A 27520-nucleotide genomic window follows, 5' to 3' on the forward strand; every position below is an offset into this window, starting at 1 on the left:
CCCGGCAGCCCTACACCTGCAGCCTCCCGCCTCAGGGAAGGCCAAGCATTCCTTCCAGCGCTCAGCTGAGCACCTGACAGCGGCCCTGACTCTCCTGTTTCTCTCACACTCCACGTCCAGGTATCTTGTTGGTTCTGCCTTCAGAAGAGAGCCAGAACTTGGCCCCTTCTCACCCCTCCATCTCCCCGTCCCAGGCCAAGCTGCGATTATCTTTGGCCTTGGTCCGCCCACCGCCCGGCAGCCAGGTTGTTGAATACGTGAGTGAGGTCACATCCCTGCCGGAACCCAAGCCCTCCCTCCGATGCTTCCCCGCCTCGCTCACTAAAAACCCAAGTCCGTGCACAGGCCCACCTGCCCCCCGTCCTGCTAGTCACTGCCCCCACCTGCAGCAAGGCTGCGCCTCCGCCCGCACCCCTCCTCCCTGAGGGCCTCTCTTCCTCGAGCCTTCGCACCTGCCTGCACCGCTGCGCCCCAGCTGCCTGCTCTGCTTTGTCTCCCACAGAACTCGCCACCTTCTAACATACCACCTAATGTACTTGTTTTATTTTTTATGTTCCGTTACCCCAGGGAGGATGCTGGAGGAAGGCAGGGATTTTGTCGGTTTTGCTCACTGGCTTCTCCGCAGCACCCAGATCAGTGCCTGGCAGACAGCAGGCGTGTTCATACATGTTTGCGGCGTGAATGGGCAGGCCCCGGGGGAGAAGGTCCTGTCCTCAGGGAGGACAGCGGGGCCTGGGGTAGGGGGGAACGGAATGGAGGCGGTGCCAAAAGTGAGGCCGCACTGGGGACCCTGGAAGGAGCAGGCAGAGGGGTAGCAGAGGCTGAGCCTGAGGATAGAGCGCTGGAGGGGAGGCGAGTGCGGGAAAGGGGAGCTGAAGCCCAGATGGGGGTGCTGAGGGCCACGGGGCAGGCAGAGGTTAGAATGGAGACTGGTGGGGGCCCGGTGGGGGCCAGAGGAGGGGGAGGCGCAGGCCCTTGGGGGAAGCCGATGCGACCCCGCCGCAGGGAGCCACCCTGACCTCAGCCTGGAGGGGACGCATCCGTTGGGACGCTGGGGCAGTTGTCCCGTGGCTGTCACACAGTGGACAGTCTGAGATGGATGGGCAAGAGGCTGGAAAGCCGCGCATCCGCCGTGGCTTTCTCGGGGGAAAGCCCGAGGTCTCCTAAGTAAGCACACGCGCGCGCACGGAGAGGGGACAGGGGACAGGAGGAGGTCCGGTCGCTTCGGAGACCCCAGGCGGGAAGGTGCCCGAGGCAGCCGAGCGGCGGGGAGGCTCCATCACCCGGCAGCGAGCGGAGGGCAGGCTGGGCGGCGGGGGAAGAAGAGCGCCCGGCGCCCGGGAAGGCGGCGCCGAGGCACGGCCCCTCCCGCAGGCGGGCGGCAGAGGGCGCGACAGCTGCGCAGAGCGGAGACACAGCGCCCCGCCGCCCCCCGGGTGGGCACGCGACGGCCCGCAGGGGGGTGGCAGGTGCGCGCCAGGAGGAGGCGACCACGCCGGTCGGACGGGCTGCGGGCACCGGCGGTCCCGGCGCCCCCGTCCCGGTGCCCCGCGCGTGGGCCAATCAGGCGCCGCCGCCTGCCCCCCGGCCCCGAGGCCCCGCCCCGAGCCGGCGCGTCGCCAGCCAATGGGCGGCCGTGCCCGGGCGCCCAGTGCGCGCAGCCCGCGCCGACCGGCTCAGAGCGAGAAAAGCGAACCCAACCCGTCGGGGCCGCCGCTCCGGACCTGCCGCCGCCGCCGCCGCCGCCGCCTCCCCCCGGATCGGGTGTACTGTCCCAACCCGAAAGTCCAGTTCTGCGGCCCGGCCGCGGCGAGCGAGCGCGATGACACAGGAGTACGACAAGTGAGTGGGGCGCCAGCGCGCGAGCCCGGCCGGGCAGCCCGGGGCGGCCCCCGCACCTGCCGCGAGGCCGGGCGGGGACGGGCGGGCGCGGTGCGGGGCGAGCGGGGGTCGCGCGTTGCGTCGTCCGCTTTCTTCTCTGCCCCTCAGCGCGCGCCCCGCCTTTGTCCCACCGAAGCCCCCTGGGGGGGGACCCTTGCCTTGGGGACTGGGCTCCGTAGAGTCCCCCTCCCCCGCCTCAGCGCCCTGGTCAGGGAGACCCGCTCCGGGCGCACCGCATCTCTGCTCCCTGGTGGCCAGGGTGCGCGGAAGGCAATGGGGGCGCCCCTCGAGGGCTGCGGCTCTAGCGCTTGGGCCGCCCCCCTCCCCGGTGGCGGGCGGTCGCTCCGCTTGGGGAGCCCCAGAGCTCCCGGCCGTGCGCCCTGCGGCTGGACGGGCAGAGGTCTCCCGGTAATCGCGGCGCGCGGCCGCGTCACGGGGCCGCCTGGGAGACCTTCCAAAGGCAGCAATCCAGGGGAAAGTGGAAGCGCTGCGGGGTCCTGGCGTTCCTCTGCCCGGGCTGGCTGCGCGCGCGAGAAAATCGCTGCAGGAGTTCCTTTGCCGCTGGCATCGGGACGGTAATTGCAAACGACTGTAATTACACACGCTCAGAGTATCTGGAGGATGGGACTTCGAAATCGGGGTGATACTCTTGAAAGCACTGGACTGATAATGGGCCTTTTGGAGTTTGTGATGATAAAGGAACATTTGGACAAAGGTAAGGGGGTAATAACGGAAGACGTCAGCATCAGGAGGCACTGGGTGAGGGGCAGTTCTGTATTTTCTTGGCAACTTTCCTGTACACCTAAACGTGTTTAAGAATGTAAAATGTATTTTTAAAAAAAACCCACGTAAATCGCACCAAACCAAATCAGCATATTGCAGCAGCTCAGCGGATCCCGGGCGGACAGGTGCCCCCCCCCTCCAGGGTTGGAGTTGTTCGCCAGGGTCGTTCTGTGTGTGTGTGCTTTCCGGATGAGTAGGTTAGATGTCATGCGCAGAACGTCTTAAATGGGTGAATCTTCTGTTGTAAAAGATGCAGCTGAATTCTCTCTTGAAATAACGTCTCCCAGAAGTCTTGGGGAGACGGCTGATGGACGGTCTGAGTCCCCCAAGGCAGTGACCAGCCTTTAGGGACCGGCCGGGCAGCACCTGTCTTAGAAGGAAGCAGACAAAGGCAGCTGGTTTCGGGTTTATTTCTCAAACGCAGAGTTTCGATAGGGCAGATTTCCAAAGCTAAGATGTTGGCCTCAGGCACACGTTCGAAATGTAAGACACCTGTCAGGGCGATCGCTGACAAGACGATTTGTAAAAAAATATTTTTATTTTCTGTTGCTTCTACCAATTTGGGCCAGGCGTGGGAGAAGGGAAGCCGAACAGCTAGCATTATGGGACTCGGATGAGCCAAGCGCTGTCGTGATCTTTCGGAAGCAGCTATTACACTATTAATAATAGCTTAGCTGTGGACCAACAAATCACCCCGGCGCACCCACCACTGGTTCCGTCGCGGTTGTGCTTTGTTCCCGATGGCGCCGGGGGTGGGGGGTGGGGGGCCTGGTTTATATTGGTGTATTTTTTAAATTGGAGATTCGTATAAATAGTTTTCATTTTGAAACAGACCGTCGAGACTGAAGTCTGATGAATTAAGTTGTTGGAGTCCCCCAGTCCCTTTTTCAAAAATGTTCTCCATTTTTAAAAATCTGTTTTTAAAGGGCCTGGGTGACTGCCAAACCCTAAGCTTGGTTGATGACTTGAAAAGATAATCAGTCTTTCTACATTCACTTTTAAAGTAGGTAGGGCACCTTTAAGCAATTTACATATTTCATTTTGTATGTTGCAAGGAAAACCGAGCCTTAAATTTGCTTGTTAGAATAGTGATAATTCAGAGGAGTTCTGAACATTCACATTTTGAAAACTGCTTCACTTTGCTGGAGTTGGTGTTCCACTTTTTCTTTTTATTGACTTAATAAATAGGACCAACTGAACAGTTGTTGAGACTGTTTACATTTCAGGTTTTGGAATCAGCAGTGTTTGTTTTAATCTTTTAAATCAAATCTCCTATAAGAGTTGACTAAGATCCACATTGATTTTTCTGAATTTTTCCCACCAAAGTACAGTGTTAAAATGAAACAGTTGTTGCCCAGTGTGGGAAAACTGGTAAAGATTTTTAAAAAGAAGCAACCCCCCCCCCATTTTCTTAAAAATCTTTTTGTTCAGTGGCTTCATTTATTGTTATAGAGTCTTAAGTGTTTATCTCTAAGATAAACAGTCCACTCCCAAGCCAGAAAATTTTGCCTCCTTATTGATTTACAGTCCCCTTCGGCCACATTCCATGCTCAATCTGCTGGTAATCAGTAGAATATTCTGCCTCTCTCATATACCCCGGAGGAGCAAGTGAAGGATCCCTTTTGCTCCCCGCCTCTCCTCTCCCCCTGGCGTGGAGGTGGGAGAGTTTTGAAGGCTCAGCATCGCGGGAAAAGGGCGGAAGTGACATGTAGCAGCATGACGGCTGCGCCGTAGCCTCTTGAAGAGGATCCAGTCCTGACTGCATATGTCTGAAGAGACTGAATGTGCTGTTTGTCTCTGTGTTTGCTCATATGAAGTGTTTGAACAACCTGAGTTTTCTTGGAGGGTTGTTTGTTTTGTTTTTGTTTTTCCTGCCCAAATAGTATAAATCCTGGGTTCCATGTGCGGTTTAGCTTCAGGTTCCTGGCTGCATGAACACCTTATGTCGTCCTGGGTGACCCCTGGCCTGTGATTAGGTGGGCTGTCTTCTGGTGTTGTCTTCCTTTACTTTATAGGGTCATCGGGGAAACAACGGACACTTCTATTGGAGCATCACCAATTGGGTGTTAGGTTCTTTAAAAATGAGCTGGTGATGCCTTGCCGTGGAAAAGCGTAACGTAGACATTTTTCATTTCTCTGAAGCAAACGGCCAGTGTTGGTTCTTCAGAATGAAGCACTCTATCCGCAGCGGCGCTCCTACACCAGCGAGGATGAAGCCTGGAAGACCTTCCTGGAGAACCCGCTCACCGCCGCCACCAAGGCGATGATGAGCATCAATGGGGACGAGGACAGCGCGGCCGCGCTGGGCTTGCTCTACGACTATTACAAGGTCGGTCCGCCCGCCCCGTAAAGCCCTTCGCAGCTGTCTGCCGTGCGCTTGATTCAACGGCACGCAAAACAGTAATTTGCTGGTCGGATGTAATGCAAGTTGCTTCTGTAGTGACTGTAATAGTTTAACGAGTACTTTGAATTACTGTGGTTCAAAGCTGAAAAGTCTGCGATCGCAGAATCAAAGGGTTGTTTTTAAAACCTGTGCGGTAGCCAGCTGCTCTGGCTGTGGGAGAAGGGGACGCTGCCTCGGAAGAAGGGGGCAGGCGGGACCTGTTGCGATTGAACGTTTACGGAAGGGGGTTCTTAGCGCCATCAGTGCAGCAGCGATCCGTTCCTCTGTGGTCGGAGCGAATTCCTTTTCCCCAAATGCTGTTCTAGAGCCTTTGATTCTATTTGATTGTAGGATTCGTGAAAAACAAACCATGTTTTTCAGTCTTGGGCTTTGTAGTTTTGAGATCAGGATATGTGCTGTTGCCTGTTTCTGGAGATCTGAACGACTCTTGATTAAAGAGAGTGTCTCCTCTGCCTGGGGTTTTACGTGGTGTTCACGGACACGACACCACTGATTTGTATCATCGTCGTTGTCCCGGTAACACGAGCTCCCCCTACTGACTGCCCGTGCCATGCTAGACATGGTCACCGTGTGTGTGTTACTTCCGGGGCCTCCAGGGCCCCTGCAGAATCTGGGGTGTTATCTCTCGCTTGCAGGTGAGGAAAATGAAGTTCTCGGGCCCCACGACGAGTGTGTGCTGCAGCCGAGGGTTCAGGCCTGGTCTGCCATGTGCCACACTCATCGCCGTGGCCGGGCCATGCTGCCTCCTTCTTTCTGACCGACAGCAGATACGGGAGGGGGGCTGCCTATTCCAGGTTACTTTTGCCACCGTTTTGTTTTTAAAATTCTCAAACCTATAGAAGACTTAAAGTAACAGGATAATTAACTCTCTGATCCTTTCATCCAGATTGACCCGCTACCCACTTTGAGTTTTATTCTGGCCCTTGGTTCTTTGCTGAATATGACAAATGCAGAGGGGGGAAAGCAAAGAACATAGTGTGATTTTCAGAGTTAGAGTGGGACCTAAACAAAAGGTTTAATTACTTTCTGATATGAGGTCGGGTGGTCAGCTTGTGTTTCAGAGAGCGAGGCAAGTATTTTTTCTTTGAGTAGGAGTGGAAACTTGTGTGGTAACTAATGATGCTGGAAGAAACCCTTGTCTGGGAAGTGTAGCCACTAAAGTGCCTTTGAAGTGGAACTTATTATATAATCTGTTCTTTTTATGGCTCATTTTATTAACTCAGTGTAAAAACCCTAAGTTCCTAAGTATTAATTATGAAGTTTGAAGTTACATATTTGTAACTGAAACTCCGGAGAGTGGGAGAAACCTCCCAGGTGAGGCCAGGAAGACTGACGTAATGCTACTAATTGCAGTGGTGGGTGTGTTAAATAAAGGGACCCAAAGGTACTTTACATCTTAGGAAGAGATACATTTTCATGTCTGTTCATTAAGGGTGACAATCTTAGCAGTACGCTGAGATGTCACGCTTCTTTGGGTAGGTGTGGGGGTTTTGTTTGTTTGTTCTTAAATGACCTGACTTCTTTGCTTGAGGTTTTTACGTGCATTCATCGGTCATTTTTACGTAACAACTTTAGTAAAGCTTTAAAAGCACATGATTAGTTCATGAAACAGTGCTTTTTGCCTTTGGGGTAGAATAAGAGAACCAGTCTCCCACATCATAGCGGCTTTGGAGGCCGCGTTGGGAAGAGGCTCAGTGGGGCTGACGTCCGCAGCGCCCCAGCCCTGCCTGCCTGCCCTCACCTCCCGTGCAGAGACGAGCAGGACCCTAAAAGCAGTAGAACAGCCAGAGTTCAATTTGTCCTTTGCATCATGGGCCATATGAATCCCAACGTATCTAAAGACGTGTGTCACGTGAAACCAGCACTTGGTTTCACACGGCTGGCCCTTCCCGTCGTGCATCTGACCCGAACGGGGGGTAAGGGGGGTAGCTGAGAGAGCCCCGTTGTCTGTGCAGGAGCTTCTTGTCCACCAGATTATGTAAGTAAGTGGGTAAGGCCAGGCCAGCGGTGTTTCCTCTGAGGGATGAAACCCAGACCCGGGGAAGGTGGCTTTGTGAGGCCCCGCGTGTATTTGGCACCTGAGTCAGAGCGGGTGTTTGCATTTCCCCCTGGTGACCAGACTGTCTGCTCTAGAGCGCAGACACCGTCTCATTGACCCCGTCTCCCCAGAGCCTGCTGTCTGAGGCCCTGAGCAGATGGCAGGAGCGGCTGAGCGTCCAGAACAGCGAAGGGCCGTATTGACGCTGCGCTGAGTAAGGGCTAAACGCTTGTCCCGTGTGTTACTGTCGCAGGTTCCGAGAGAGAGAAGGTCGTCAGCAGCAAAGGCCGACGTTGAGCACCCGGAGGCCGATCACAGCAAAAGGTAAAGTCCAGCCTCGAGCGTAAAACCGTTCTCTTGAAAACCGCCAGGTGTCTGCAAATACGATGGGAGCTGGTTCCAGCCAGCAGGTGCCTGGGGACGAGGTCGGTAAGTGGGCTCTGATGTCCGAGTTCCGGTTTCCCTGCCGAGTCGCCTCTTGCGAGTCACGATTCTGTCTGAGACGTGATCAGTTCCTTCAGACGAAGTTGCCTTTTCTAGAAAACAAAGCGTGGCCTTTCTCCTCCTCCACAGGGTGTTTGCAGTAATAACAACGTAAGGGTTTACTTGTGTGTCTTTGATGTTCCCTTAAGGAGGGTGTCGCTGAAGGCAGTGGCGGGGGTCCATTTAAAAATATTGCGTAAAGTAAATTCACCTGTATTCCAAATTCCTGTTGAAGTTATTTTTTGAACATTTCAGGTTAAAACTTTCAGAAAATTAATTAAGGCTTAAAAAGGGTTTAGAATATACCTTGAGAATCGGCCTGTGTTCTGTTAGTGATAAAGGAATGATCGCTCAGAACCCCACACTCCTGACAACGTGTGCGTTTTCTCTTTGGGTCTGCTTGCGCATTTCATGTGGTTGCGGTTATCTTCACGGATGGGGTTTAGCAGGAAGCTTCCCCTACTTAGAGCGTTTCATAAGTGTTTTCCATGTTGCTATTTTAATCTTCATAATTACCCTTTGGCAGAGGGCTTATGGCTTTTATTTTCTACTTTTTATTATGGACATTTCAAACATGGCAAAAGGAGAGAACTAATATAAACCCACAAGTACCGTGGTCAACTTCAACAGTTACCAGCATAATTCCTCTTGTTTGGTCTACTCTGCTGTCTTCTTCAACTTTTAAATGAATTTCTTAAATTTATTTTTGCTGAAGGATTTTCTTTTCTTTTTTCTTTTTTCTTTGTTTTGAATTGTTGAGAGCATTTGTCTGAGCCAAATGATGATATATGCTGGCAATCAAGATCTAAAATGCTCCCCTAGAGTATTTTAAGGCAAAAACTAGCTATACTTAACATTAAGGCTACACAGTACCTTTTTTTTTTTTTCTGTTACAAAGCCTTAATGATCCATTTTCTAGGCAGTTTTTTCCTTTTTCTCTTTCCTCAGAAAAATTCCTGGGTATGAATTTATAGTTTAAGGTTTGACATCTTATTGAAATGTAGGAAGTTGCCAAATTGCTTTTTTTCTTAAAACTATCAACTTAGCCCTGGCTGGTGTGGCTCCGTGGATTGAGCGCTGGCCTGCAAACCAAAGGGTCACGGGTTCGATTCCCAGTCAGGGCACAGGCCTGGGTTGCGGGCCAGGTCCCCAGTTGGGGTGTGCGAGGGGCAGCCACACATGGATTTTTCTCTCCCTCTCTTTCTCCCTCCCTTCCCCTCTCTCTAAAAATAAATAAATAAATAACATCTTTTTTTTTTAAGTATCAGCCTATATGATTTGAGGTGCCTTTGAAAATTTATTAATTTTATCCTAGACTAGAAATCATTTTATATTGTCCAGTATATTTATTAAAGGAAAATAAGTTTATGCAAATACAGTAGTCCCTTCACTATATCACGGTCCACTTATCGCGGCCTCGCTGTTTCGCGGGATTTTTAAAAATATTATATTTAATTATCTATCGCGGATTTTTCTATCGCGGGGTTTTGCGGTACTGTGTACGTGTGTTGTTAAAGTGACATAGCTTTAAGAGTGTAGAACAAATGTAAGGTTCCTACTTCACGGGGGGGGGGGGGGGGTCTGGAACGTAATCCCCGCGATGAGTGAGGGACCACTGTGTATCTACTGGTACAGTGAGATCCCAGGTTTTCTTCTGGTGAACGAGAAAGCCGAATGAGCATAAGCACTAGGAACAATGACGGCCAAGGACTAATAATAGCTCCTGCTTCTTGCACCGTTGGCTGCCAGGCAGTATTACAGGCATTTCAGTGTGTTAATCCTTCACCCTCATCAGAACCTGTGAGGACAGGTGCTGTTATTATCCCCAGTTTACAGATGAGCATGTCGTTACTTAGAGAGGGAGCAGCGTGCTCGGGGTCACACAGCCTCGGAACCAGGGTGGCCTGGCTGCAGTCTGTGAGGGCCGCCTTCCGAGACCGGTCCTGCTGACATGCCTGTGGCCTCAGGGTTCTAGTCACATTTGGGGACGTTGTTAGAATTATTGAAAATAAAATGTGACAGAGGAGAGCTCTGAGTTCTCGGTATTCAAGTGAAATTTTACCTGATGCTCTTGGATTGGACTTGGCCTGTCACTGAAATCTCCCTTTTGTTCTCCAGTAATGGCTTGTCACATCGTTTTCTATGTGCTTAGTTTGTACCAAATGTATTATAATTACTGCACAGGACCCAGCAGCCCAGTGCCTTTGGGAAAGTAAAAATCGTCACCCTAGCTGGTGGCTTAGTTGTGTAGAGCGTTGTCCCATGCACCCAAAAGTCACGAGTTCGATTCCCAGTCAGGGCACATGCCGAGGTTACAGGTTTGTATGGGAGGCAGCCAGTCGCTGTTTCTCTCAAACAGATGTTTCTCTCTCTCTCCCCCACCTTCCTCTCCCTCTAAAAGCAGTGGGCATATCCTTCGGTGAGGATTCAGAAAAAAATTGTCAGAGAACTGTATCAGTATTGAAACAGTGTTGTTGATTTTTCTTAAAGAAACAGCATGCCAAATGTGACGGAGCAGCCCCTCATTTCCGCTGGAGAAAACAGAGTCCAGGTGCTGAAAAACGTGCCGTTCAACATCGTCCTCCCCCATGGCAACCAGCTGGGCATCGATAAGAGAGGCCATCTCACGGTTCCTGATACGACAGTCACCGTCTCCATAGCAACGATGCCTACCCACTCCATCAAGACGGAAACCCAGCCCCACAGCTTTGCCGTGGGGATCCCTCCGGCGGTGTACCATCCAGAGCCCACTGAGCGCGTGGTGGTGTTTGACCGGAACCTTAGTGCCGACCAGTTCAGCTCTGGGGCTCAGCCCGCCAATGCGCAGAGGCGAACTCCAGACTCCACCTTCTCAGAGACCTTCAAGGAAGGCGTGCAGGAGGTACCGGAGGAAGCAGCGTCTCCCTGAGAGGCCGTGTGTTTGTATGGGTGTCGGGTTCCGCCCCGTCCTTGTTATGTAAGCCTGAAACTCAGCCTGAAATGAATGGATTAGGAACAAAAGTGGGGTTTTTAACAGAGAAAAGACCCATGGGTGTATGTTGTAAGCTGACCCTATGAAACCAGACATTATCCTCAGGGGCACATGGCTAATCTTACCAGCCGCTGAGTTAACAACGATGACTTCAGCTGAGGGATTTGCTGGAGAAGGAGAAAGAGAACCCCATCCATAGTTTTCTGTCGGCCACGGATGCATCCACATGGTCTGCTTTCGGCTTTTGTCCTTGACCAAAATAAGCTCAGTGCAACTGGTCAGGATAGAACATGACCTATCATGTATCTGTTCGCTGGGTGCTTCTTGGTTGGTGGCATTGTCAGGGAGGCTGGTGGGTCCTGATGACAAGTGTGTCATGTGAAATTTACAAATGACTGCAAATACTTCTGGGGGTTTTGTGGTGACGAACACCTCACTCAGGTAAAAGTGAGGGACTGAAGATGTTTGAAACTATTGAACGACGGGGCAGGGGTCGGGGAGTGTTCGGGGCTAGGAGCAGAGGACGGAGCACTGAGGCAGGCACCTGTCTCTCCGCCACGTGCGGACTTGGTGCCCTGTCCCAGCTCCGTACAGGGGTCACGCTGACTTCCTCGAAGGCACGAGGCTTTGGTTGCAGACGCTAGACTTCGCACAGGATTAGGGGGTGTGGGAAACGGGGGAAGGGGATTTGTGAAGTGCTTTGTGAGAGTGCTTCCATAGATTGCTTTAATTTAATTGAGTGGCATATAGAATGGGTATTTTTTTCTTTTTAATTTTTTTGTTTTGTTTTCATAGAGTTAAAATTTTTATTTTCAAATGAATGTCGAAAGGGGAGTGGGTCGCTATAAGCCGCGAGCTTTGACGTGGGACCAGGCGTTGGTCCCGTAACCCTGAGAACCGGGTAACTGCCTGGGTCTCGTTACGTTAATGTTTCAGGTTTTCTTCCCCTCGGACCTCAGCCTGCGGATGCCGGGCATGAATTCAGAGGACTATGTTTTTGACAGTGTTTCTGGGTAATAGTTGTCTTTTAATTTGACTTTAAACTTTCAGCTTTTATGCCTGCCTTCTTTTTCGTTCCTTGGACACTGAAAACTCAGAGGTGGTTGTGGTGGGCTTGCGCCTGTATCTCATTCCAGCTCCCGCGCGGCGAGACCTTCCTCGGCCAGAGGACGCTCCCCGCCGCGTGTCGGTGCTGGGCTCTGAGCGGTGCTGCCTGTGTCCTTAATCCCTGGTGCCGGTGCTTTCTCTGTCCTTTTCTTACGTGGTGGCCGCAGAAGGGACCCTCAAGGAAGAGATGAGGGCATCGAGTTAGATCGCTGAGGTCCCAAAAGTCTGTTTCCGAAAGTGCGTGCTTCTGCGAGAACTCAGTAGCATCAGACGGATAAAGCCTTTTCTTAGTTACTCACTGATGGCCAAATAAACGAGGTCAGCGTTTTCATGACCTGATAACCTCTCTTTCAAACCTCCCACTGGGAATATGAGTAGTTGCCAGCTTAATAAGGAACATGTATAAACACCTTCAGGCTTTTTTTGAAAGAGTTTAAGATTTTATTTTATAATTTTGTCTTACGCATTTTTTATGTGTGTATATTTTGAAATAAAAAAAGTTTTATTTAAAAGGGGAGGCTTTTGTGGGAATCCAGACTTCCCTGAAAGGCCTGCCTCAAGGTCCCCCAGTCACAAACTCACATGCCTTTCGGATGTAGGACGGGGGTCGGCAGACTTCCTCTGTGAGGACCAGCTAGCAGACGGTCCAGCCCTGTGGGCTTTGCAGCCTCTGCCGCCCCGGCCCAGCTCTGCCGCCGCGGCACAGAAGCGGCTGTGGGCACGCGGGACCAAAGGGCGTGCGGTGCTCCGGCACGTTTTCAGTTTTATTTACAGAAACACAGTTATTTATAGAAAAGAGGGGGGATTTAGCAACCCCTGGCCTCCGCAGGCGGTTGAGCAGCTACAGGGGGCAATCTGGCTGGTACTCTAAGGCGATAAGAAATGTAGAGAATTGTGGAGTGCCCATTGGAAGGTATTTAACTCACAACCCAAAACAACAAAAACCTGCTCTGCAGACTAAAGGGAAGTTAATCGGAGCACGCCAGCCACCCGTCCGCAGCCTTCCCTGGGTAGATACCGGTCGGCTGCAGGTCCTGTGAGATTTCCTTCCAAGGTCCGTTCTGCGCATTAGTGTTCTGTCTGATGTCCACAGCCTGCAAACTTCTCAGCGTTAACGTCACTTCGCGGAGTTTCGGGTGGGCCTTGTGCAGTCCCACACCTGGGGGACTGGAGAGTTTCTGTGTGGCTGAGATCATGTTTATCACAGAGGTGGCGGTTTCCTGGCAGCCGGTCTGCTGTGGTCGTAAGTCCACACTGACGCACACGGGCGGCTTCCGCGGGAGCGGGCTGCAGCTCTGTGACCTTTTCATTCCCTAGGAACAACTTTGAATATACGCTCGAAGCCTCCAAGTCGCTCCGACAGAAGCCGGGAGATAACACAATGACGTACCTGAACAAAGGCCAGTTCTACCCTGTCACCTTGAAGGAAGTGAGCAGCAGCGAGGGGCTCCACCACCCCATCAGCAAAGTGCGGGTGAGCTGTGCCCCCGGCTCCGCTCCGGGGGAGCCGGCAGCGCTCCCCGCCCAGGGCCGACGCAGCTCTAAAGCAGCTGCCACGGCCGGGCTCAGCCTCCCCTGGGAACACCGAACCCTGGGTCCGTTTTCCCAAAGACGCCCGCTCTGCGTCGTCCTCACGCTGTAACGCGTTCTCTCTCACAGAGCGTGATCATGGTGGTTTTTGCCGAAGACAAAAGCAGGGAGGACCAGCTGCGGCACTGGAAGTACTGGCACTCCCGGCAGCACACGGCCAAACAAAGATGCATTGACATCGGTGAGGCGCGCCGGGCCCGCCTCCCTCCCCAGGGGCGCAAGCGTCCGCTTCTCTAAGTCCAATTATTTCTGGCAGCGACCAGCTTCCTGCCGAAAGCGTTTGAATTTTTATGCCAGCTGCTGATCTGTTCCAAACACTGTCCTTGGCCTCCTGGAATCAGTCCTGTTGACATGACTTCCTCCATAAGGACATGTGCCCCGCGCAGTGGCTTTCCACATGACACCCTCCAGCCAGCTCCCATGAGAGTGTCCGTTTTTGGATCTGCAGCTTTTTTGAAGGGTCGTGTCTTTACGACATTCTGGTTATCTGGGGGTGGTAGTGAGGTAGACGGGGAGACTCCAGCCACGTGCAAGCAAACATGCAGGCGTGCCGTCACCTGACAGGCCCCCGCCGTACCTGCTGAGCTGCCTGCGGGCTCGTGGTCCCTACGTAGACCCGGGGGCCCGTCACCTGGGCACAGCAGCAGGCCCGTGTGGACGCAGTGAGCGAAGTCGCTTCGTGAAAGCCCCTGTTGCTGCCGCGTACCTAATTTCCCTATAAAACTATCGTCTGCATCATAAGGCGGCTCTTAATCGGAGTGTTACTCCATTCCTTTGCCTCTTAGAATGTTCACGTTCTCTTTTCAAAAGAATTAAAAGAACTGAGTTCTACCCTTGATCCTCTGGGCTAGTTTTGTGACCTTGGGACAATTATTTAAACATTTTTAGACCTAAATATGCTAATTTTGACATAATGAGGTAAAATTAAATACCTCTAAGCTTGCCTCTATTACAAAAATTCTATTTATTTTTCAAACTTCTTTCCACCCAGCAGAACGTTAATGTGAGTTATCCAGAAGTGACAATATGAAAACCTGAATCTTATGTCTGCTGCTACCATCTCACGCTGGCACGAGAAATGACCAATTCTTTTTCTCTCTGTCGCCCGCGTAGCCGACTACAAAGAGAGCTTCCACACCATCAGTAACATCGAGGAGATCGCTTACAACGCCATCTCCTTCACGTGGGACACGAACGACGAAGCCAAGGTGGGTGATGACGTCTGGGGACCCCGCTCTGCCGCGCGCGCGCTTCAGGGTGGCGGGCGGGGCTCGCGGTTTGGTAGCTGATGCGCTTTGTATTCTGCACGCCTTCACGCCTTTGCTCGGGAACAGGGAGACGACGCGCCCGAGAAGGTGGGTCCGAGCCGTGAGTCACGAAGTGCGCGAAGGAACAGGACTTGGGGGGGAAGGGGCTCGTACTTCACCAGCCCTGGGCTCTCATCCTGTTCAGCACAGCCAGCTGGGTGTGTTACACGCTCTCTTTTCAGTATTTCACATTTTCTGAAAGTACAACTTTTTCCCAGGTGTTAGGAAACTGTCCTTTTCTCCTTTCTGTCCCCTCCTCCCTCCAAAAAAGTCTGTTTGTCAACACACTTCTGCATGTGAGACGCAGGGCACCAGCCATGTGGCGGGGCCGGAACTGGGGGTGGAGCCCACACCCCCTCACGGTGTGGCCCGGGGTCTGACTCCCGTTCCCGGTGGACTCAGTGCGTCTCCTCCCTCCTGCAGGCCTCTCGTAATGATGTTGGAACAATGCCCGTGAAGCTCTGGAGTTTTCTCAGAAAGGCCCTTGCACACAAGTATCGTTAGCAGTAATCTGCTTCATGTTGTTACCTTTAAAGACCGTGTGTTTAAGATTCTTCCATCGCCGGCTTTTACAAGTGAAGAATTGCATCCGGTTCAGATGGTCATTTGGATAATTGGAATGTTTAGTATCTCTTAAGAAAAATTAAGCCTATTCTTAGGTCGTTTCTGCCTTTCCCTTTTAGTAGAATTCCTCTCTTTTACTAAGTGATTAGAGTTCTGGTAGTTATTTCTTTTCATTAGTTTAAATACATTGTATTAGGTGCTAAACTACTGAAGAATTTTCTATTTCACTGCCTAGGATCCAATCATATAACTGGATTCTTGAGACCCATATCAGTTTTGCTATAATTGCTTTCCTTTATTCTTTCTTTCTTTTCTTTTTTTTTTTTCTAAGATTTTATTTTTAGAGAGAAGGGAAGGGAGGGAGAAAGAGAAAAACATCAGTATGTGGTTGTCTCTCACAGGGCCCACAACCCAGGCATGTGCCCTGGCTGGGAATTGAACCAGCGACCCTTTGGCTCACAGGCTGGCACTCAGTCCACTGAGCCACACCAGCCAGGGTGCTTTCCTTTCTTACCGTGGTCATCATGTCTAAGGCAAAGGTGTGTCTTGAAGACTGAAGGGCATACTAACCGGGGTCCTCCAGTCGGTAAGGAAGCTTCAGCTGCCGCAGTTGCGGACCACCTCGGTCTCATACAGATGTCCTCAGGCTGCTTGGTCCGGAGTTTGGTTCTTGATTCAACGCTGTGTTCCCTACAGAGGAGCTACTAGGAGGAAAAGTAAACTTTTCACTTCATATCATTGCTGTGGCAGTAATTTTGAAATTAAATAGTATAATAGGGACTCAGTGTGCTGGCTCCTAACAGCCTTTGAGAAGAGTTGGCCCTGTGCCCTCCAGGAACGTCTGTTCTTACAGGAAACTAGAGAAATGCGGCCGTCAGGGGCCATTGCAGGAGTTGGAGGAGGTGAGCGAGAGCATGTAAGTCCTGAGCTCACGTTTCCGAGTTCTTTGTGGCCTTGAGTTAGCCCTTGGGTTCACCGACTTAATTCACCCCCTTCACCCTCCGCCCCCACCCCACCGGCAGAATAAAGAGGCCGCGGTGGCCAGCTCCCAGCTGTGGGGCTGTTGTCGGGGCCAGCACGCTGGTCAGAGTGTGCGGGAGCGCAGCAGGAAGGCCCGGCTGGTGGGCGGGGCCCTGTGACTGTTCAGCGTGTCACCCAGGCGGGAGGGACAGAAGCCAAGAGGACAGGGAGGGGTAATGGCTGGTTTTATTTTAAGGCCTTCAGCGTATCTGTATTGGGGAGAAATATTGTTAGAGGCATGTTTTCAGTGGCCTTCAGAGCATTGTTAATGATGCAGGTAAATTCAGTTTTATTTCCCCTTCCAGACCCCCGGCGCCGACCTGATTACGGGAGTGAGGGGGAGGTTGTGCCGTTTCTTAACGAGACTGCTACCTTTTGAAGCTGGTATCAGGCATCAGTTTTGAGTGTGTGCTGGAATTAAGACTCTGGATTTTTGCTTTCTCTGGCCAAGTTGATGTTTGCTGTTTTTACACTTAAAGTAACTGGTGCTGTAGGGCAGCTGAGGGAACACATGTACATGCAGAATGCTGTGCAGACTTTCTGTGTGTGGGCGCTGCTTTTTCTGAAAGTATCCACTTTCTTGTTCTAATGGAGGATCCGTTTCTTGACTCTCAATTCCAGCTCATTCTCCTCCACAGACATGAGGATTTATTGGAGATACATGGCATTCCCTCCTTCCTGTCATACTTTTTTTAAAAAATGACTAATAGACCCTTTTAGCCACGCCAGAATGAGGAAAACCAGAATTCTGGCACAGTGTTGACCTCTGAACTCTCCCGTAGCTTCTGCACACTTTGCGGGGGGGTGAGGGGGGGACTCTACTTTGAGGACACATTAGGTGGCTTATGTTCCAGTCTGGGGAAAATGCTGTCATGGCCAGACTCTCCTTATATGGTCCCTGGACACATTCTTCAGCATAATCATACCTGCTGTTACCATGGAAACTTGAAGAAGTAATGGAACTTGTAAAAAAAACCATTAGTTTTCAAAGTGGTGGTAGAGAAGGACATTGTTTAGAAAAGTAGAAGTATTTTGGAAACAGTCCCCCCAGGCAGTAGACCTATCTCATTCATTTTTCTGTACTCCACATGAGGTTGGATTTGCTTGGGTGGTCGGGCATCTTTTGAAAGAGTCAGGAATCTCTGGGCAAGTTAAAATTCATCAGTTGTTCCCATTTCATCGTGAAATACCTGAGTCAGATTTCCTCCCTCCTGATGTACAGCCGCGATCAGCTGCTTGAGGTCATGTTGGCAGGAAGGAACGGTGCCCTTTGAAACACTCCCAGATGGTGCTCTGGGGCCGGCACTCAGGACCTGTAAGCTAGGAGGGCGTGTGTCCCTTCGTGGAGGAGGGGACTAGGAAATGGGATGGCATTGAGGAGGTGGGAGGAAGACGAACACCCCCCGGATGCTGAGGATCGCTGCAGAGCCAGCTGGGCGCCTGCCCCCCACTACTGGAACTCACACCTCCTCCCGGCAGGTGTCTGCAGGCTTGCCCTGGCCACGGCGGCACTGCGGGTGCAGGCTAACACACAAGTACCGTCTTCAGGTGGATTGCGGGTTAGCAGGCTTTTGTGGGCTAGCCCGAGATCTTAAATATGGCCCAATTATTTGTGGAAATGCAAAGAATTCATAATTGGGATTTTGTGTTCTGGTCATTTCAGGAGTTCCAAAACCCAGGGAGCAAATCTGGATACATTGTACATCTCGGCCCAGGGTTTTAAGTTCTTGCTTGGATTGTAAATCTGAGCGTTTACAACAACTTTGAGATTTGGTTAGTGATACGAAGTAAGGGCCTCTCAAAGACTCAAGATCTAAAATAAACAGAAGAAAAGCAGTTCCCAAGAGAGAATGAGAGCCTTTGAATGCTGTTCCGCCCTAGGCCCCGTGATAAGAACCTGGCCCGTGTTCACACTTAGCAAGGCGGTGCTCCCTGCTTAGCGCCCCCGGAAGCCCCTCGGTCTGCACGTGGGAGCGTCGGAATGAGGCCACCTGCGCAGGCAAGGCCCTGGACCTTGAAATGCACAGAGAGTGCTCCTGCAAGGGAGGCTATTTCAGAGTGTAAGGGTTCTTATTAATAGGGTGACACTGGATTCACTGCTGTAAATGCTTGTAGCGGAAGAGCTCGTGTGCTACCAGGAAGTAATTTCTCTCGGTTGTCGGATGAGTGACGTTTAACTGCAGAGGAGTGGAACTTACGAGCCACAAAGCAGTTACATGGAATCCAGTGGAACTTGGGCACCCGAGTCTGAGGGAGCCCTCCCCAGGCCACGTTAGCAGGCCCGGCGGCGTGGGGCCACAGCTTGGCGTCTCTTCGGTCAGCCGCAGGTCCTGGTGACCCCCGCGAGTGGTAAGCGAGCCTCCGAAAGATGGAATGAACCCCAGGGGTGCACAGCATTTAACACGTTTCTCCCAGTAGCGACATCTAAACCCTTGTGCTAGAAGGTAGGTTGGGGCGCAGCTGCCACTCACACGTTTCCTTTTTAAAACGTTAAGAGAACTTCCCGGCGGGCCTGCGCCAAGCTCCGGCTGGGGCGGGCGCCCTCGGAGAGGCTGGGCGTGGGCGCGGGCGCTCGTGCTGCTTTTCCGGGCTGGGCCTCCGTGGCCCGGGAGGGCCTGCAGGTCTGGCGTTTCTCCTGCAGCGCGGCGGGGGGCCTGCGTGTCCCCATCCCCGCCAGCCCTTCGGAAGGGAGCCCTTCGTTTCAGGTGGCCGTGCTGCAGGCAGATGCAGCCGCAGGTCTTCTCTCCGGGGTGACAGAGCCGGTTTCAGCACACCTCCTGTGTCTTCGAGGTCCCCGTAGTTTTGACCTTCGGTGGGGTGTGTGGCCAGTGGAGAGGGCAAGGGCGGTTGGAGACGGGACAGACAGAACGTCCGCTCCCTGGGGGCAGCCCTGGCTCCTTCTAAGTGTCCCCTGTCAGCGCTGAGCAGGAGCTCCAGGTGTCCCGAGGGCTGTCCTTCTGAGGCAGATGCTGAGCGCGTCCCGCGGAGGCTCGAATCACAGAAGAAAAAGGACGGAAGCAGAGCGTGGAGCCCCACAGGGCCTGTGTCAGGGTGCAGCACCGTTGGCTGCCTGTGCCTCTGTCCCCTGTCGCCGAGAGCACAGGAGATCCTTGGGGGGGGGGTGCGGTTAGGGGGGCTGTGACCATTCTGGTAACCTGAGCTGAAGGCTTGCCTGGTATGCGGTGGGACGCAGGGTTAGGAGTTTAATCCCAGGCTGTTGTTTGGTCTAAGCATAGTATTTGGAATTCACTGTGAGAGTAATTTTTAATTTGCTTGGACTGAGCGCATTGCTTACATTGGTAGGGATTCCATGCTAGTGAGGCATCGGTCAAGTGCGCCATCAGAATGAGGTGTTGCCGTGTGCGGTGGCATTAGGCAGGGACAGGTGTGGCCGGTTGCACAACCTGACGTTCCCGGTGTGACCGGGTGGGAGGAGGGGGAGAGGTGAGTCAAATCCCTTACTCGCAAGTGCAATTAAATGCAGGCAGGAGATTTAAAACAAAAGTGTACACTCCCTGGCCTAAATAGCAGAAGGAGTCGGGGAGCATTGTTACCCTCAAACAAAGGAGGAGAGGCTCTTCAAGCCCAGGCAGACAGGAGGCCGACGGGATTGAGCGGGATTATCCAGGTTCCATCCTAGCGCCCTGGGGACCCCCGAGGTGGCCGAGGAGGCTTCTGAAACGACACTCATTCCCCTCCTGGGGTTTCCTTTCATGCAGTTTGGAAATACAGGCTTGTCAGAGTAAAAATGTAAACGGTGGTGACGCTGAACGGGGGCCACGTTTCCTTATGGGAACACGTCTGACACGTACCGGAGGCGGCAAGACACTTTTCTCGATTGGAAGTTTGTGGGGAATGCCTTTAATTAGCTGATATGGAATAAATTCTTTACTTGGCAATTGGAAATTTGCTTTGAAAAAACTGTTCTGGGCCCCCTGATTGTGAGAAAGGTTTCTCCTTGAAATCTTTTACTTTTCTTGCAAGGTTTGTCAGACTGTGGCTGGGGAGCCTTTCGTAGCGTGGGCGCTAGTGTGTAAGCCAGAGGCTCGTCCAGATGTGAAACAAAACGCACTGCCGTGCTGGGGAGCCTCCGACGCCGCACGCCACAGCAGCGTGCGTGCACCGAGCACACGCCAGACAGCGTGGCCAAGCGCACGCTGTGTTTGGTCGAAAGCCCTGGTTTGGTCGTGAAGCCTGCGTCCTGTGAAGCGGGTCTGGAGTCCTGCGTCTGTTTAGCTGCAGTTTGTGCTGCCATTGAAATTCATCTGCCTCCCTCCCCCTCCCTCCCTCTCTCTCTCCCTCCCTCCCTCTCTCTCTCTCCCCCCTCCCTCCCCTTCCCTCCCTCTGCCTCCCTCCCTCTCTCTCTCCCCCTCGCCTGCTTCCTTCCTTCCTTCTTCTCAGATTTTTCCCCTCCCTGCACCCTGCCACTGTCCAGAAACAGCAAGCTCCTCTGTAGAACTCTGTCCTTGGGCAGCTTGTCTCTGCAGCCCTCCTTCTCCTGGCTCCTTCCTGGAAACTCCGTCTAAGGTGGCTTCTAAATCTGTCCCTTCAAACAGTTTCGCTCCTTGTGGGGCCAATCACAGCGCGTTGCCTCTGCCCCGACCCCTGGTAGACCCCAAGGACACACGGGACCCTGAAGTTCAGGTTTCCCTACGTGGCACATGCCAGCCTCCAAGTCCTTCCGTCAGAATACAGGGGCCTCTCCACATCCCTAACTCACTCTGGGACTCTTCCCTTTGCCTCTTTGAAAGCAGAAAGTATCTTACAATGAGGCATTTTGGTCGGAAGTCCGCTTGCCTGCTGAGCCTCCCTGGTGACCCACATGCGTCCCCGTCCCATCCTGGGCCTGGAGCTGCGGGAATGTGGCCTGTGTCTGCCTGTGTCACACCTGCACGCAGTCCTGCATATTTCAGAACAAACATGCTACTTATTTGGGACAACAGGTGCCAAATCATTGTATCTGCCAAGTGTCCTTAAGTTCACTAGGTCCTGCTTGCGGGAGTGACAGAGCGAAGAGTATGCAGGGACCACCTGAACCAGCCAGTCAGTCTCTCTCCCCCTCCCCCTCCCCCCCACACCGCCTCTCTCTCCCCCTCCCCCTTCCTCCACCCCTCCCCCTCCCCCCTCCTCTGTCTGTGACTTTTTCCCTGGCGAGCTGCAGTCTGCAGAAACTCAGCTGGCGTGTGGGCGGGGTGGGAAGGCAGCGCTGTGGCCACAGCAGGGCGATGACTCAACCCTTGTTTTTTCGCCAGGGAAACACCCCGCGGGGACGTGAGAAGATTTCATGTCAGCACTTTGCTCTTCCCATACCCTCTGCCCCCGCCCCCAGCCTTGCAGGTCTCTCTCTGACCTCTCGATGATCATTTGATAGCCTGAGAAATAGCACCGATGCTAGGTGCACATTGGGCAGCTTTTAGTCCACACGGACGCTGTTCTCGGGTGGGAGTTTTATTTTAATCACCTCACGCATCTGAGCAGCGGCAAACGTGACTTTCCTGGGCTTGTCCAGTGACTTCGGAGTGAAACTGGATTCTCCTGTGCTTCTGACTCAGTCTTTGGTACCTTCTTGGGCTTAATTAGTTAACTAATTAGGCTGGCGCATGTGGAGCAAGAGGGGAGCTTCAGAGCCCGTGCAGGGCCGGCACAAGTGGGGTGCTTCTCTTCGGCGGTTGGGGGAGTGGATCAGGACTCACTGTTTGCTGTGACGTGCGCGACCAGTGTTCCTGTCTCGTTAGACTTCTGCCAAGAGTTGGAGCTTCGTTCCTACTTAAGCCATTTCCCGCTCCGTTGGCCTCAGCTGCCACCTGTAGCGTCACAAAACATATTGGCGAACGGCGAACTTATGCCCTTGAATTACAGTTGTTGGGTTTGGGGACAGAATAAACGTCGCTGAGCTCACATTGTCCTTTCCTTTGTCAGGAGCCTGAGAAGAGCTACATAGGTGTGCTTTAGGGCGATCATTTTGACTGGGAATGGGAGAGAGTTAAAATTTGTCCTAGGGTTTCTGCTTTCATTTAGCAGACCAGATGCATTCTGGGAATGAAACTATGGTTGCTGCATCTGTACGTGACCAAGTTGAATCCTAACACTGTGGCTTAAAGTGACGGGGACTCCAGAGGCAGCTTGGTATGTTGACATTTTGGCCAAATCATTCTGTGCTGTGGGGCTGCCTTACGCATTGGAAGGTGTTTAGCAGCCCCCTGGCCTCTGCCCACTAGAAGCCAATAGTGGGAGACAGCTGACGTACCCAAAATATCCAAATCAGTAAAGATACTGGTGAACATGAAAAACGTGCCTTTTATTTTATGGAAAAACTAAACGGACTTTTTGGCCAACCAAGTAAAAGGGATGGTGTGGGCAGGCCCAGGGGCACATGCTGCGCACGTTGGAGCTCAGCGCTTTAGGGCGCCCAGCGGGGATAAGTGCTCTTGGGGGACGTAAAACATCGTTCATTTGCCAGCTTTCTGGAGCACCTTCCGTAGCGCAGCGCAGCGCAGCCAACCCACTCTCCTCTTCCTTCCTCCTGACGGGCCTTCTCTCTTTCCTTGCTTCTGCCTGCCAGGCGGGGGCACCCACTGGGTAGCTCGTTGTGCGCCCCGAGGCTGGCGGCAGGCGCTTCGCTCCGCGTGCTCACGCTTTCCCAGGCCTGCAGCCGAGAGTCCGGTTTGCAGGAGCGTTTGATGTGCTCTCTGAAAGACTGGACCTGCGGAGTGTTTCTGCAAAGCCCGTTTGATTGGACCTTTCTCTTTTTCCTTTTTTTTCCCCTCCACAGAGTCACGGTTGTAAATTTAAGTGGGAAAGAGGCAACTGGAACGGTTTAGTCTGCAGTGTGTTGATGTATCGAGACCAAGACATGGTGGAGTAGAGGAGGCAACTGAACTTGCCCTTTGCCCCTTGAATGTGAAACTTGTGGACGTTACCACACCTGTCGCTACGACAGGATGCTGTGCCTGAAGGGGTCACGGATTTAATGATTAAACGCAAGGCCGTGAGGTCCCCGCCGTTTCTCTCGTGGAAAGGTGCTTCCTGCCGTTGGCGTTTATAGAGGGGAGGGGCTGTGAGGGAGAGCTAGGTCACAGCTCGTTCTGTGGCTCTCTCTGCCGTGGAACTCCCTTGTACCTCTCTTAGAGCCGTACGTCAGGGAGCCTCCCAGCACCCCATCTTTTCCAGGTTACTTGAGAGAGTATATACAGTCAATTTAATTATTCATTCAACGCATGTGTTTAATGTCCAATATTGTAGAAATCTGCTCGGCCTTCTGGGTTCTTCCACCGCGATCTGGGTTACCTAGCCTCCAAGCCGTGGTCTCCTCGTCTGGGAAGTGGGGTCAGAATAGTGTCGACTGTACTGAAGGCCAAAGGGGTAGGTGGTCAGAACGCCGTGAGTGTAGCTCAAATACCGAAGCGCCATGTAGCTTTCTTTGGCTGGATTGGAGGAGGTTGGGGTCACTCATTCAGTGAGCATGGATTTCTCAGTGGCCAGGCACACCGTTGAGATGGTCTGGAAAGGTGGAGACGAGGGAGGTACGGCCCAGTTCTCAGAGGAGTCAAGGCTGAGTGGGGGAGGGGGCCTCTCCAGGAAGCGGGGCCGTCGAAGTAAACGCGAAGGAGCCGGGGACCGGAGGACGCCCCTCCAGGTGACTCCGGGTGAGCCCTGCTGTACAGTAGGAGCGAGGCCGGTGTCCAGACGCCCGTGGGAGCCCGCCACCTCGGTGCGTGTGGGCACACAGCTGTCGGAGCCTGACTCCGTGGGGGGGCCGTGGAGGCCGGAAGGCGCTGGAGTGCCTCCTGGGGACCTTGGACCTCGCCCTTCAGACAAGCTTGTCATGGATGCACCCCTGGGTCTTTGGACTGAGGACATTGGGGGTGGAATGTCTGAGGTTTGCAACGTTGTTTTCAATTCAGCGGTGAGATGCAAGCCACACATGTACCGTGGGCGTCAGTTGCCGCCAGGGGATCTGGCTGTATTTTTAGGGTTAAGCAGCTTTTCTGGTTTGAGGGGGACACAGGCAGGATTTCTGTTTGAGAAATGCCGCCAGAGGGGGTGGGAAACACGTGCCATCCTGAATGCCAAGCGGTCCCGTGTCTATTGCGGGGACAGCGGCGCGCTCCTGAAGAGCCCTGAGCAGGGACCGATGTGAAGGGGCTGCAGAGGCGTGGGGTTGGTAATGAGCCCGCGACAGCGAGGCCGCTTCCCCTTCTTATCTTGGCGCCTGATCTGTCACCGTTTTCTTGTCGGGAGGCCTCGTGCTAGAGGTTGGAAGGAAGAAGGGCTAATCTGTAAATTATGATATATTAGCTCTTTTTTATTGACTGTTTTTGTTTATTTTTGTTTGGAGGGGGCACTGTCTTGTATATTTAAAGGTTTGTGAAGATTTGAAATGTGCTAAGATTTGGAATAATACGTAGATTTTTCACAGCCGTGGCTTTTCTGCCTCTTATTACCAGCTTTTAATTCAGTACCATTTAACGATAGGCATTGGGGGAAATACAGAAAAACACTGAACACTGGGAGAAATTTTAAAGATGAAATACCCCATGATGCCATCACGGGACTGAGAGTCCTTGTCCTTGCAGAGTGACGGCGGCAGAAGTGGCAGGTGGACGTAGCTCTCCACCTGGGGGAGAAGCTCACGGTCTGGCCACTCGAAGGAGCATAGCACTTTGTTGCTCTGTTCTAGTTTAAAGGTCAGATTCCTTAAAAAGAAAAAACAACAAAACTGAAAAGAAAACTTGATCCAAACTCTCATAGGGTGGTTCATATTGTTCCTGGCAAATCTAAAGGTCCACATTTTGAAATACTTTATTCCACTTGTTGAGAAAACCATATTATGAAAGTCAAAGGAAATTATTTTCGTTGTTATAGGAGCAGTGATATAAAAACGTGGGGAATTCTAGCCCTGGCCAGGTAGCTCAGTGGGTTAGAGTGTCGTCCCCATACGCCAAGGTTGCGGGTGCGGTCCCCGCTCAGGGCACATGCAAGAATCAAGCAGGGAGTGCGTGACTGAGGGGAACAGCAAGTCTCTCTCTCTCTCTCTCTCTCCCTCTCAAATAAATAAAAATTTAAAGACATGCAAAATTCTGCACATCTCAGTGGGGGGAAAGGAAAAATTAAGGCGATATTATTTGGATATTGGGCTCTTGTGCATGAATAATATAGAACGACTATGACTTTTGTGGTAGAATTTTGTAAAAGGAACAGCCTTTTTGTTCACGAACAATCGCCTACTGTTGTTTGCTTCAGTTAGTTTCGTCATTTAGCCTCTGACCCAACCACTTACAGCCTTGGCACCTTTGACCGATGGACTCCCAGTGCCTCGCTGACGCCTGTGACTGAGACGGTGGGAACACGTGGGCGGTTCCTCCCCACGCATGAAGTCCGCTCGCTGAAGCCCACGCACGCGCCTGCTGGCTTTAGACGAGGCAGGCAGCGCCCCTCGGGGCTGGGCCTTGGTTTGTGGGCAGCGGTGAGCGCGGGGTCGTCTGTCACACTCGCGCTCGGTCGCTTTCCGGGGGCTGAGAAGTGAGCCTCTGGTGGCAGCCTGTGTTTCGGACGCGCTGTTCCCTTGCGTCTTTCTGCCCCTGCTTCTTCCCCCCGCAGGGGTGAGGGTGCAGAAAGCAGCCGGCTGTGCAGTCAGTGTCGCGCTGTGTGAACGCCGCGGTGTGGCCGCCGTCGCGCTTCCTGGAGGAGTCACTGCGGGTTAGTTCAGGATCTGACTTCTTGTCGGGTCTGCGCTTGTGAGCATCGGGACTAAAACATCTACACGAGTTAGTCCTTTGATCATGTGATCTTGACTTTATGGTTTTCCCTCAGTTTCAAACTGAGGTTCTGAAACAAAACGAGTTCTTTTGAAAAGTTGTAAGTGCGTGAGTTCTCGCCCAAGAACGAGGAACCGTCGTAGGAAACAGGCCGGCCGCTGAACGAGGAATCCTGCAGAGCGTCTTTGGCTTGTTTAGCGGTTTGTTTTTGTGGTTTTTCTCTTCTGACGATTTGAAGTGGGAACATTAGTTACTTGTCTTTTGAGATTTATATTATTATTTGAAGAAAATATAACTTTTCCCCAAAATCAGTGGCAAGAAAGGAAAACAGAAAAGGTCATGTTTTTTGAGGTCGTAAAGCTCATTCTATTGTTCCAGAAAGGAAGGGTCTTGTATCGTTTAGCCTGCCCCAGACTTCAGAACCAGGACGCTGTAATGTGGGGGGGGCGGGGGGGGCACACACGTGTATTTTATAGACAGGAGTTGAAGGTGTAACAAGCCATCTTCCTTTGCACCTCTTTCCCACCCTCTGTAGGAGGTACTGGGGTTTCTGTGAACACGGTAGAGAAAGTATTTTTCTCCGTGGGGAGAACGGTGTGGACCTTTGTTTTGCCCAGACTCGGGGGACTTGGCCTGTTGTCCTGCTCATCCGGGGCTTGCCCCGGGTACAGCCAATGCTAGGTGTCCCCGCTGCCCCGGGACCCGAAGGAGAGGCCGCGTGCCCATACTTGCCCTCTCGCCTGTTCTGGGTGCTCCTGATGGAGGACGGTCACCTTCCTGGGAAAGATGCCTAGACGCGAGCGTCACCCTCAGGACTTACCCTAGCCCCCTGCACGGATGCCGGCTGCGTCACTGACGAGCATGGGGCGCGCCTTCTCGGGTGCTCGCTGCTGCAGGAAGCGGAGACACTGACTTACAAAGAGGGAAATGGTACTTCCTGCCCGCCTGCCACAGCGGGTCGCCGTAAGGAGAAATTGCCGTCCGGGAGCTTAGCGAATGGTTTCCGTGACCTGCGTCGGCCACCTGCAGCCCTTGGCCCGGCCAGCCAGCTACCCGTCCGTCAGTTTCCCTGAAACACCGACACGCCCATCTGTCCCTTAGTGTTTGGCTGCCTGTGCCCTGGCCCTGCAGAGTCGAGCCGTTGCACGTGGCCCACAGAAGCTAAAGTCCTCCTGGGCCATTTTACAGAACCAGTGAGCCGCCTCCTGGTCCAGACAAACACATGAAGGCTGTTTTATGTGTCTACATCGTCCGCACTCCGAGCCCCATTTATTTACTACGCCCTCTGCGGTTCCCGCCTTGATTAATCGCATCTGTGCTGGGCAGTGCTGTGTCCCGGGCACGGAGGGCTGGGTGAATGTTCTTTGTCCTCCGTGGGGACGACATCACTGTCATTCAGTGACGCCTCCCACCCTCACCTGAGCACACACCTCACCCACACACGTCACCTGAGTCATAAACATAAACAGAGCTTGATAGGTTTTAACAGGTGTTTTTTCTGGTCACTGTGTTGTGAACGATGAGCTCTTGGGGACGGCCATGGCCTTGCTAATAGCAGGGTCGGGCATTTCCTTTAGTAGATACCTTCCCACTGATGAAATGAGTGTTCTCATC

General features: G+C 52.7%; 1 protein-coding gene across 1 annotated transcript in view; it reads left to right on the forward strand.

Moving 5' to 3' along the window:
- Positions 1 to 1657: 1657 nt before the first annotated feature.
- Positions 1658 to 27520, forward strand: part of GRHL1 (grainyhead like transcription factor 1) — a 43512-nt gene continuing 17649 nt past the window's right edge. Inside the window, exons 1-8 of the mRNA XM_090280896.1 lie at positions 1658 to 1842; positions 4807 to 4993; positions 7360 to 7430; positions 10080 to 10470; positions 11497 to 11573; positions 12985 to 13141; positions 13327 to 13438; positions 14371 to 14465. Of these exons, the coding sequence (XP_090137022.1) occupies positions 1823 to 1842; positions 4807 to 4993; positions 7360 to 7430; positions 10080 to 10470; positions 11497 to 11573; positions 12985 to 13141; positions 13327 to 13438; positions 14371 to 14465 (1110 nt within the window). The 5' untranslated portion in view covers positions 1658 to 1822. The remainder of the gene's footprint in view (positions 1843 to 4806; positions 4994 to 7359; positions 7431 to 10079; positions 10471 to 11496; positions 11574 to 12984; positions 13142 to 13326; positions 13439 to 14370; positions 14466 to 27520) is intronic.

The sequence above is a fragment of the Furipterus horrens genome, unplaced genomic scaffold (genome assembly GCF_987537825.1).
Source record: "Furipterus horrens unplaced genomic scaffold, mFurHor1.1.pri manual_scaffold_6, whole genome shotgun sequence".
Classification (NCBI taxonomy): Eukaryota; Metazoa; Chordata; class Mammalia; order Chiroptera; family Furipteridae; genus Furipterus; species Furipterus horrens.